Below are 11,521 nucleotides of genomic sequence, written 5' to 3'. Positions count from 1 at the left end.
TAAGGGGGAGCCAAACTGACGTCATAAAACAAGGCCCTCAGGAGCCCAGGAGTGTCTGAGTTGGCCCAGGTCTGTGGCATCAGCTCATGTAGCAGATGGTACCATTCTGGCTGACGGAGACCAGGATGAGCAGGAACCTTGAGCAGGTCAAGACCACACAGAAACATGGTTATCAGTGATTGCTGTGAATGGCAATCACTCACCTTTGGAATTGTGGGTAGGGCACAGTAGTTAAGAGACCTGATTTCTGAGCCAGACTCTTCAAAACAGGGGATACCCTTCTTACATGTCAGATGAGGAAGTGGAGGACCTGGGAGGGGAGCGGCAGGGATGGGAGGTGATCTCAGGCCCCTCAACTTGAGCTCCACTGCTCCTCTCCAGTCTCAGGAACAGACCAGGCGGAGGTCCATCCTGCTGGCAGATTGGAGCAGGCATCCTCAAAAATGCCAAGGCTGGAGAGGTCAGCATGGATCCTTGACAAGGCTTCCTGACCCATAGTTGGCTCCCGCTAGAATACTAGGCATCAGGAGTCTCTGTGAGGTGACAGGCTAGGAAATTTCCTTGGTTTCTGTCTCTGACCCAGCTCTCTAGATCCTTCATGAACAAGGACACTGGGGCTTAGAAAGGTTATTTGTTGGAGACTAATACATGATGGACGTATGATCTGAACCCATCTCTAAGACTTATAGTCTGTCTGTTGTACCTAGATTCCTATCCAGTGACTACCTAGACGCAGCTCACACATTTCCAGTGATGGGGTGCTCACTCCCATCAGTATAGCCTATCACTTCAATGAGTGACAGCCCTATTAGAAGGCTCTCCTTCCATGGAGTCCCAGATACTGGAACTCCATGGAAGGAGATCCTGACAACCTTCAGGCTCCCTTCCACTTGGTCTCTATGCTCCAGGTCAGCGCTATAGAGATTTGAAGATGGCAGCTGTGTCAACCCTGAGCCCTTTATCCTCCAGGCTAATGATCCTAGACTGGTCTTTTGTGTCTATAGGACATCTTTCCCACCCCCCTCCTGGTATTAACTAGGGTTAAGTTCAGTTATGAGTAACGGACTCCACCACCACTGCCACAACCCCCTTCCCCCTAAGAAAATTCCACAACAGTGGTTTAACCCATATTGAAATGTGTTTCCTTTTCCCATAAGTCTGTGAGGCAGTTCAGGGTGGCATGCACCTCAAAGGTTTCAGGGACCCGGGATCCTTCTCTCTTGTGGCTCTGTTGTTTGTGAAATTCAACTCAAACTAGCAGAACATCATTACACGTAGCTTAAGAGAAGGGAGAATATCTTTAGAGTGTTTGGAAAGTCTAAGGGTTCTAGTTTCGGGGCAGAAACAGTGGTTGCCATGCTGTTGTTAAGCTGTCTCTCTCTTTAAGCTGTTTCCCCCCTGTGTATGGGCTTCCATGTCAAACAGCATTGTCCATGTGATCTTCTAGTCCAAAAGGAGAAGCACCCCTCCTGAAGTCCCAGAGTCCATATATCAAATCTTACAGAAGGGTGACTGGCTTGCTTAGGTCACTTACTCCTGCCAATAACAACTGCTGGGCCTTGGGTTTGCAATATTATGGTTGATCCTGCTGGGTTGGCTGTCTACTCTTGGAAGTCAGTGTGAAGGACAGAGATTGGACAGTCCCGTCAGAACCATGTGGACTGTGGGAAGGGAAGTCTTATCCAACAATACACACCCCTGGGTGTGTATTAGCAGAGATTTCTTAGCCCATCTTCCCCTTCCCAGGGCAGAGGGGAGGGCGATATTGGCCTGAATTGAGGCTGTGTCCTGCCTCCAGCCCACCCACTTCCTGATGGAAGACACTTAGCCAAGCCCTGACTTTTAGAGTCGTTCAAAGCAGCTTGATCTGCACGGGGCTTGAGGAAAGTAAGTGACTGTTTGAGGAAAGCGAGTGACAAGTGACAAGTTTCCAGGGCAGCTTTGTCCTCTCTTCCTTCTTTCCTGCCCCACCCTGGAGCGGTGCTTCCCTCCACCCCATTCTCTCCTGTGTTTCCCCCCTCCTGGACACCTCAACCAGGCCTTACCCCTCAAAATAAGCCCTTCCCTACATCTAGGTGAAATGGAGAGGGCTCTGGGCTTGGGAAATGAGAGGTTAGGGATCTAGTTCCGTCTCTGCTACCAATTTGCTGTGTGACCTTGGGCAAGTCAGCCTTCCCTCTGGGTTTCCACCTCCGGGAAACGGACTTTGAAAGCCTGCAGTGTAATTTTGGGATAAATGACTTGTCTTTTATTTACTGAAGGGAAAGAAAAACAGCACACCCAGCATGCAGTGCAAAGGGTGGGTGTAGTGCATGGATTAACGGTCTTTTGGAGAAGGGCGAGGCAGGAAGCAGGTCGGCTGTGCAGCGCTGGGATGCCAGCGCTCTTGTCAAGGGTTCAGCCTTTCGGTTCTGAGATCAGAGCAGGAAGAAGGCAAGCTGCTTTGGGCTTTCCAGAAGCCTTCTTTCTGGATGAGGCGGGATTTGGGCAAGGATCTTAAGCATGAGTACAGGTTGGGAAAGGAAGCAAGCATGAGCAAAGAGGAGTCCAAAGTTTATGAGTCTCTGGATGACTTTGCCAAAGGGGTGGGTGGAGAAAGGGCCCTCTGGTCCTAGACCCGGTCCTCCTATTCCTGACTCTCTGCGTGGACGCGCCGCTCCTCCAGAGGTCGCTGTGCCCCAGGAATCCGTCACGGGCGTCTACCCGGCCGGGACTCCTTCTGGTCCACTCGCTCTGCTTCTGTGGGGCTCACGCGGCTCCGCACGGGCTTAGAGCTCCGGAAGGCTAACCGCGAAGGCGTGTGTGTGTGCGTGTGTGTATGTTGCGTCGGTTACCGGGTTCGGACGGCTGGGCCCCCTCCTCCCTTCCCTCCGTGTGTGTGTGTGTGTGTGTGTGTGTGTGTGTGTGCGCGCGCGCGCGCGGGCGAGTGCATGTGTGTATGTTGCGTCGGTTACCGGATTCGGACGGCTAGGCCCCCTCCTCCGTTCCCTCCCGCCATGCCCCACTCCAGGGCTGCGGAAGGGCGTCCGTGTCTCGGGGTCCCGCTGCTCCAGCAGGCGGCGCAGTTGGTGGGCACGCGGCCGCCGCTACACTCTTGCCAGCTCTCCTCCGCGCCTTGCCTGTGCGCTGTCCCCTCTCCCCGCTCCCGTCCCAAACACACACCGAGGCTTGCACCCTCACGCATGCTCCTTCTCCGCCAGGGTCACGCCGCAGGCCTGGAATAGGTTGCAGGCCCAGCCACGTCGCGCCGCTTCCGGCTCGGGGGTAGAGCGGTGTGTCTGGAAGGCGAGGCTTCCAGGGCAGTCCCCGCGCAGGTCGTGAGGTTGGCAGGGGGGCACTCGGGACAGGCGCGGGTCGGACGGGCACACAGAGCCACCGTCGTCGGGAGGGGCACACGCACGCAGAGGGAGGAGAAACAGCTCCGTCCTCGGAGGGACGAAGAAAGAGACCCTCATTCGCAGAAACCCAGGGCGCACTTAGACAGTAGGAGCGCTCAGACCTGGGGCTGATGCTCCGACACACCTGGGAGCGTCCCCTTCTCCCCTGCCCGCAGCTGTGCGTCTCCCCAGCTAGGGGAGCTTGTCGCACTGCGGTCGCTGCGAAGCCAGGGCCCCAGGTTGAGCGGCTGCGGAGCCGAGCTGTTTTCACCCTCGCCTGGGCCCGCAACCCTCTTCCCGCGAACCAGAGTCGACAGGCTCCGCAGCTCGTTCGGGTCTCAACCGCGGCGCAGGGCTGGGGCCGGACCGGGCTCAAGCGAGCCCCCTACAACGTCGTCCCGGGATAGGGGGGCCGGGAGGCGACTGGGGCTGGGCCTGGTGAAAGGAGAGAAAGACATTTTCTCGGAGAAGTGGAGGGTCCGTGGAGGTGTGGGGAGCAGTTCAGAGGCGCTTGGGACGGGCGGGTGGTCGGCTGAGGCGAAGGCGCACACGCGGGAAGCCCTGTCATTTCTGTGCTTGCTGTGGGTCCGGCCTCTCTCTTAACTCTGACCCGGGGTCCCGCTCCTGTGTGAGGGGAGCCCCGCCGCCTGAGGGTCGTCCCCGCAGGTCTCCCGATCTGGAGTCTCCCGCCAAGGGAGCCGATCGCTCAGGAACAGGCGGGGATCTGGGTGAAGAAAAGGGTCGGGGATGTCCGGGCTTCGGCCAAACAACTGTCTCTCCACCGCAGAGCTGCAGCCCGATGGCGGAACGGGAAGAGGGGCGACTGCGCGCGTCTCGCAGCTTTCTCTGAGGCTGGCAGAGTTTGTGAATAAAATTAGAGAAGTGCGCGCGCGTGGGGGTCCCTCTGCCCGGCGGAGGCCGTGCTGTGCTCGCGGAATTCACAGGGCGGGAAGGCAGCGGGTGAGGTCGCTCCGCTCCGCGTCCCCGCCTCCCCCTTAGCTCAGGGCCGCTCTTCGCCACGTTGGCGACTGACTTCTTTAGATTCTCACAACCATCTGATAGCTGTCGTTTTCCCTTAGTCCAGAACAGTACGTCTAAGGTGACCATAAGGAGGCAAGAGAGGAGCCATGAAGGGAGGGACACCAGCGGTAGCTAGCAACACATCACAGCAAACAGGCAACAACTCCCGGTTGTCCGAGCATTTAGGGGTGGACCTCCCTCCCAAAAGGCAACCCCCACCCCAAAGCCTCCAGTTGTTTCTTGGCTGCGTGAAGGAGGTGGCAAAATAGTAAGGCAGAGGAAGGAAGAGGCCAGACTCTACTAGTGACACTGTAGCCAAGACGCCCAGAGCCTGTGGCCTCCTGCTTCTTGGAGGCTTCAGGCCCCGGGGCTGAAGCATAGGTTTTCCCTGGAGGGAAGTGACAGAGTCACCCAGATAGCAAATGTGACAGGAAGCTGAGCCCACAGGTGGGAAAGCCTGGTGCCTGGGGGAAGTGCAGAAAACTGAATGCATTCCAAAGGTCCTGGTGGACCTTCTCCCAGCCCCCCACTCACCTACTCCTGACATTGTTCAAGACAAATCTAGATTTACACTAAAACCTTGGGAGGAATGGGAGGTTGCCAGAAACACCTTTCCCAAGCTTGGTCAGGGGCTAAGCAGCGTTATTTGGATAAGTAAAGGAGTTCTGGCCTGTGAGTCTGGACACCTGTGTCCAACCCAACCCTGGGAATTGGGAGCAGCTCTTCAAAAGCCTGGCTGAGTCACATGACCTCTGAGCCTGTTTGCACTCCTGGAAAAGTATACGTGTGTTTGAAGGGTCTGGATGATTCCTTAAGATCATGTTCCACCCCCACATTGCAGAGCAAGGGCTAGGGGCCTGTATCCCTTTTCCCCAACCTGAGTCTGAGCAGCAGCACGCCTGCAGGAGAGCCAGGCAGAGGAAAAGGCTAGCAGCTGCTCCTCAGAGTCTTGCCTACATTCTGGAACCTGGGCTATGTGGGCACAAAATGCCTCAGCCAGTCTGACCCTGAAGCTGGGCAGGAGGTTGGAGCCTGGGAAACCCGAGAGTGCTGGCGAGGAGGGAAGTGACTGGTTCCTGCCTGCCATTTTAGAAATGAAGACATTCAGAAGGTGAGGTGTAGTAAGATGAGACCAATGTTGATTTTCCTCCCCATTTTCTCAGCTACTAGCAGAGCAGAGCCAGGCTAGAGCTGATGTGTGGTAGACAGTGTGGGGTATCTGCGAGTTCCAGCGAGATCTCCATGAAGTAATACACGAGCTTGGGGTATGAGTAAGGTTACCAGATAAAATAAATCTGCTAAATCTAGCAACCCTAGGTATGTGAGTTTATTTGGACTCATGCAAAACACTTCTTTCCGAAGTGTCCCCCCCCACCAATCCTTTTTCTCTGGAGGGCCTTATCACCTAGAAAATTCCAATCCCCCAAAGCCACTACCCCTGACTAACTCCTCGTCCATGGTTTGAGGACTAGACCACTTTTCTCCTTCCTGAGGACAGCCTGTTTAGGCAGACCCTGCACAGCAGGTGGCCCCTTGGTCTGAGGAGTGTGTGTAGGGGCCACAGAGGACTTTCTCTCCCTGGATAGGAGCAGCCAGACCTGCTTCCACTCTCCTCTGCTCTCAGCCAGATGGCTTGAGAGGATAGAGACCTCCATCACAAAGATTAAGTGATAAGCACCTGGCCCTGCTCTATCTTGCAGGAGCCTAGGTGAGTCCCTTCCCTCCTCTGGGCCTCTGGTTGTCCCAACCGTGGAATGGGAAAGTTAGATTTACACTAGATTATTCCATAGACTGGAAACTGTTAGAGGAAAGGATGTATCTGCCCCCACATCAACCCTGTTGAGTTACAGCTTGTAGGGGCCAGGAGATCCCTCCCACCCTGCTCCCAGCACCTCTCTACAGGGGATCTGATTCAGTGCAGTGACCACAGAGGGTTAGATAACCGTTATCCCAGTAGGGGTAACCCAGTGAGGGGCTAGACCAGAGCTTGAGATCCAGGTGGGAGACTACAACCCGCCTGTCTTCTCTCTCCCCAAGAGTCTGCAAAGTGCTCCCAATACCCTCTTCATAAATAGTCTAGAGTGACAGAACTACTTTTACATATTAGTCATGAAGTAGGTGCTTTTCTTTCTTTCTTTTTTTTCTTTTTTGCAGGCTGCCTGCTGAGCAGAGAGCCCGATGCGGGGCTCGATCCCAGGACCCTGAGATCATGACCTGAGCTGAAGGCAGAGGCTTAACCCACTGAGCCACCCAGGCGCCCCGAAGTTGTTGCTTTTAAATCTCATTTTTACAGAGAAAGAAACAGAAGCACAAAGAGTTAAAGAAATGTATCCAACATGTCAGAGCTGGTAAATAAGAGAGTGAGGACCAGAATCCCGGCAGCTTAACGTCAGGGTTTCTGCTCTTAACTCCTAGGCAAAGCAGGAAACAGGCTGGGTAGGGAAAGTAGCTTGGTGGCTGTCAGACAGCCTTAAGGCAGCGGACAGCAGCTGGGTCTCGGGCCTCACATGCCGGAGCTTTGACCACTGCGCGGCGCTGGCGGAGCAGAGGCCTGTCCATCAGCTCAGTTCTTGCCCACGACCATGCCCATTACTCCTGTCACCCCTCAGGGTTGAGATGGGCCCAGTCTACTGGATGTTGGGTTCCTGGCCAGGGGAGAAAGGAGCCTAATGGGCTGGGCAGAAATCCGGCTGGTAAGAAGAAGGGCAAGGACCAACCTTGTGTGCAGGGGCTCCTGAGAGACGAGGCAACGCTGGCCTGGGGCTGAGGTCAGGGCTCATTGAGGAAGGTGTCTTTAGGGGTCCTGTTGCTGGTCCGTAGAGCCTACAAGTCCGGCCAGAAAGCGGGGGCAGCCCTGCAGTGCGGCTGGGGGTAGGGAAATGGAGCGAGGGATTCTCGGACCCACGAAGAAACACCCAAACAAATGCAGGGTTTCCACAGGAAACGAGGCAGGGATTCACCGAAGGCGAAAGACACAGTCACAGAGCCCAAGACAAACGGATACCCGGACCGAAAGGGGCGGAGTGCAGACAAACTCAGAGCAATGGACCGGTGCGCGCCCCCGGAATACCGCCGGGAGCGCCGCACAGTAGCTTCGCGGAGAGGGCGACGCGCTCCCCGAGTCTCCCCGCACACACTCCTGCGTCTGGGGTCCTGCGACGCGGCAAGAGGATGTATGGCGGGGTCTCGGCTTTGGAAGGGAGAAGAGGGGCGCAGCCGGAATCTCTCACCTCTCCGAGGCCCGAGGCTGAGAGCGCCAAGTTTGCTCCTCGCGATCACTCAAGTGCGTCTCCCCTAGGGCCGGAAGCCACTCTGGATCCGGCGGGCCCCGCTCGGGCGGCTTCGGTCCCGCGGTCTCAGGCTCCCGCTCGCGCTCCAACTGCGCTTCGGCCTTGGTGGCCCCGGGCGCTGCAGTGGATAGATGAAGGGTCGGGGGCTGTCCCTACTTTCCCCCGCGCCGGATGGCGCCCGCGTGAACCTCAACATCCAGAGGCTGAGCGCACTGGTTCCAGGCGGCGGCTCCGGAGAGTGGAGCGTGTGCGGGATCTGCGGGCAGAGGAGGACCCGCCTCCGGCCACCCGAGCCAGCTCCCGCCTGTGGCCGCTGTTTGTTCCCGCCGGGCCCCTCTGCCGAGGCAGTCCTCCCGCCCCCTCCCGCCCCGCCCCACCCCGCTCGGGGAGCTCCGCCCCGGGTTCGCGCTCTTCCGCCTTAGGCAGCCGCGAGGCGGGAGGGACAAATTCCCCTAACCCCCCCCCATTCCGGGGGCACTGGGGGCTGAGACCGGCCAGGGTCAGGGGAAGCCTCAGCTCTTTCCGCCCACGCCCCGGGTGCGGGCGCCGGGCTTCGGCTCCCGGGGCGGCGGGGAAAGCCGCCAGTCGGATGCTCACCGGGAGGTGAGAGCTGCGAGTTGGGCCACGAGGGGGCGCTGCGGAGCTGGGGGACACCCCTCCCTACCCTCCTCAGTCCCCCGCCCCCTCCCCGCCCGCGCGCAAAACACACTCGCCCCAGAGGCAGCGCGGCGGAGCCCGAGCCGCGGCCGGAGCGGAGCCGGAGAACGGCGGTGGCGGCGGCGGCACCATGACCCTGGGCAGCTGCTGCTGCGAGATCATGTCCTCCGAGAGCTCCCCGGCCGCGCTGTCCGAGGCCGACGCAGACATAGACGTGGTGGGCGGCGGCGGCGGCAGCGGTGGGGGGGAGCTCCCTGCCCGCTCCGGGCCCCGCGCCCCCCGGGACGTGCTCCCCCACGGCCCCGAGCCTCCTCGGGAGGAAGCCGAGGCGGACGCAGCCGAGGACGAGGAGGAGTGCGGCGGCTGCTCGGACGGCGAGCCCCGAGCTCTAGCGCCCCGGGGGGCGGCGGCCGCAGCGGGAAGCCCCGGACCAGGCGCGGCGGCGGCGGCGGCGGCGGCCCGGGGCGCCGCGGGGCCCGGGCCGGGACCGCCGTCGGGGGGCGCGGCGACGCGGAGCCCCCTGGTGAAGCCGCCCTACTCGTACATCGCGCTCATCACCATGGCCATCCTGCAGAGCCCCAAGAAACGGCTGACGCTGAGCGAGATCTGCGAGTTCATCAGCGGCCGCTTCCCCTACTATCGGGAGAAGTTCCCCGCCTGGCAGAACAGCATCCGCCACAACCTCTCGCTCAACGACTGCTTCGTCAAGATTCCCCGCGAGCCAGGCAATCCAGGCAAGGGCAACTACTGGACGCTCGACCCGGAGTCGGCCGACATGTTCGACAACGGCAGCTTCCTGCGGCGCCGCAAGCGCTTCAAGCGGCAGCCGCTACCGCCGCCGCATCCACACGCGCACCCTCATCCCGAGCTGCTGTTGCGTGGCGGGGCTGCGGCGGCGGGGGACCCCGGCGCCTTCCTGCCGGGCTTCGCCGCTTACGGCGCTTACGGCTACGGCTACGGCTTGGCGCTCCCGGCCTACGGCGCACCCCCACCGGGCCCGGCCCCGCACCCGCATCCGCACCCGCACGCCTTCGCTTTCGCCGCCGCTACCGCGCCTTGCCAGCTGTCCGTACCCCCAGGCCGCGCCGCTGCTCCTCCACCCGGACCTCCGACGGCCTCGGTGTTCGCGGGCGCAGCCTCGGCTCCGGCCCCCGCGCCTGCCCCGGGCGCAGGGTCGGGCCCCGGCCCCGCAGGCCTGCCAGCCTTCCTGGGTGCCGAGCTGGGGTGCGCCAAAGCCTTCTATCCCGCGTCGCTGAGCCCTCCCGCAGCCGGCACCGCGGCCGGTCTGTCTACCGCACTCCTGCGCCAGGGCCTCAAGACGGACGCAGGCGGTGGTGCGGGCGGTGGGGGCGCCGGGGCCGGGCAGAGGCCTTCCTTCTCTATAGACCACATCATGGGCCACGGTGGCGGCGGCGGCGGGGCAGCACCCCCGGGCGGAGGCGAGGGCTCCCCGGGATCGCCTTTCGCGGCGGCGGCAGGTCCTGGGGGTCAAGCCCAGGTCTTGGCTATGCTGACTGCCCCAGCCCTGGCTCCAGTGGCCGGCCACATCCGCCTCTCTCACCCCGGGGACGCGCTCCTGTCTTCAGGGCCCCCGTTTGCCAGCAAAGTCGCCGGCCTCAGTGGCTGCCACTTCTGACCGCATCGAGCTCAGGGCCGGTAAGGCCCGCACTCCTCAGCCTCTCCCGGGAGCTCCTGCGGTCCCAGCGGAACTCAGGGAGTCTATTTATGAAGAGTCTCCAGACCTTGGGCCGGCGCTCGTGACTTGGCACTTCAGGCTCCATGCTCAGAATTTCGGCGAGAGTTGGGACGAAGCGGGCTCCATCGATCAGGGAGAGGCCCAGGTCTACGCGATGAATTCGCAAGCCATGATCCATCCCACTCCAATATGAGCAGTAAAAGGGGCGGAGGAGCCTTCACTTTTTCCCAGCCTCTGCGCCTCTCAGAGGCCCGGGAGGAATGCTTTCCTTCAGAGATGTCTGCCCAGGCCCTACCGATTCCACCAGAAACACCAACTGCACAGAGAGGTCTCCCTTTCTGCCTCTCCCTCACTCCTTCCCCCACTTTGAGGCCCTGCTTGTCCGATATTATAATTTGAAGATACCTATTATCTGCTTTGTGCTTAAAAGAAAATTTCAACTTTTTTTTTCTTGCTGTTCTCCAAGGAAGCTCGTTTCCTCTGAAGCCTAAAGCAGTGCCTACACCGGCAAAGTTGAACGGAGAGGTTAAGCGAGGTGTTTCCACAGTCCCCGCAGAAACCCGGGATCCCACTACACTGAGGAACATCCTCCCTCTTTTGTGTTGGGGTGCTTTTAAAGGAACTTTCCCCTTTTCCCATGGCAGGCTGGGTCCAGCCATCCAGGGCCAGTGGCCCTCTCAGCGCTCTGCTCTGTCCCAGGCCCTGGGATATTTATTGTAGCTAAAGGCAATGAGGTTGGGGTGGGACAGGAGGATCTGGGTCAAGGACTGGAGAGGTGGGGGTGGGGTGGGCAAGAGCACATCCTGTGGCAGGGGGTCCTGTAATTACGTGTAAATATCTGTACAGTGGGCTGCTATCTGCGTTCTCTGTCCACTGTGTGTGAATTGATTTAGATTTCCCCACTGAGGGGAGACTCTGTGAAATCGTCTGATGGTTTGTGTGGAAGAAAAGAAAAATCTGTCTTCCCCCCCATTCCCATTGGTGTCAGTTGAATAAATGTATGTGAACTCCGGCAGTCACCAGCTCTGTCTGCTTGCCTGTACTCCCCTTTTCCAGTCAGGGCTTTCCCAGACACCCAGCTCCCAGGTAGAGAGGGAGTGGGGAAGAGCCCTGCGCAGCCCAGACAGGTAAAGGAGGTCTTGGGCTTATTGGATACTGGGAATGTTGTGGCCTTAGCCTTTGGCTGTTGATGGGGCTAGGACTCTGGGAAGCCTGGGACCCCTAGCACTTTCATTTTCACTCTGGTCCTAAATGTCTGCCTGGGGTTCTACAGCCGAGGTTTTGTTTCAAATGCACCGGAGGATTCTCATCTGCTTTAGACTTCAGCGAGGCCTGGTAGTATCTGGGAGCCCAGTGCTCATGGACACTCTACCCACTAAGTACAGTTGGAGAGAATGTGTTTCTTGATGCGTGTTCTGTATGCCTCTGTGTGCGGAGGCTTTCCTGGAGCTTGTTCCAGTTTGTGTTTCTGAGGGTCCTCT

At 59.2% G+C, this 11,521-nt stretch overlaps 1 protein-coding gene across 1 annotated transcript; it reads left to right on the top strand.

The window, feature by feature from the left end:
* The first annotated feature begins 8,226 nt into the window (after positions 1 to 8,226).
* FOXD2 (forkhead box D2) lies at positions 8,227 to 11,055 on the top strand. Its single transcript, XM_032846670.1, has one exon. The coding sequence runs from the start codon at positions 8,475 to 8,477 to the stop codon at positions 9,978 to 9,980; it is 1,506 nt and encodes a 501-aa protein (XP_032702561.1). The 5' UTR covers positions 8,227 to 8,474; the 3' UTR covers positions 9,981 to 11,055.
* Positions 11,056 to 11,521: the final 466 nt, after the last annotated feature.

Source organism: Lontra canadensis, unplaced genomic scaffold (assembly GCF_010015895.1).
Source record: "Lontra canadensis isolate GAN:19392208 unplaced genomic scaffold, GSC_riverotter_1.0 scaffold179, whole genome shotgun sequence".
Lineage (NCBI taxonomy): Eukaryota > Metazoa > Chordata > Mammalia > Carnivora > Mustelidae > Lontra > Lontra canadensis.
The sequence above is the reverse complement of the archived record's forward strand: the minus strand, read 5'-3'. Positions and strand labels throughout refer to the sequence as shown.

Coding starts and splice junctions, on each gene's coding strand:
- FOXD2 (XM_032846670.1), top strand. CDS start 8,475: ATGACCCTGGGCAGCTGCTGCTGCGAGATCATGTCCTCCGAGAGCTCC.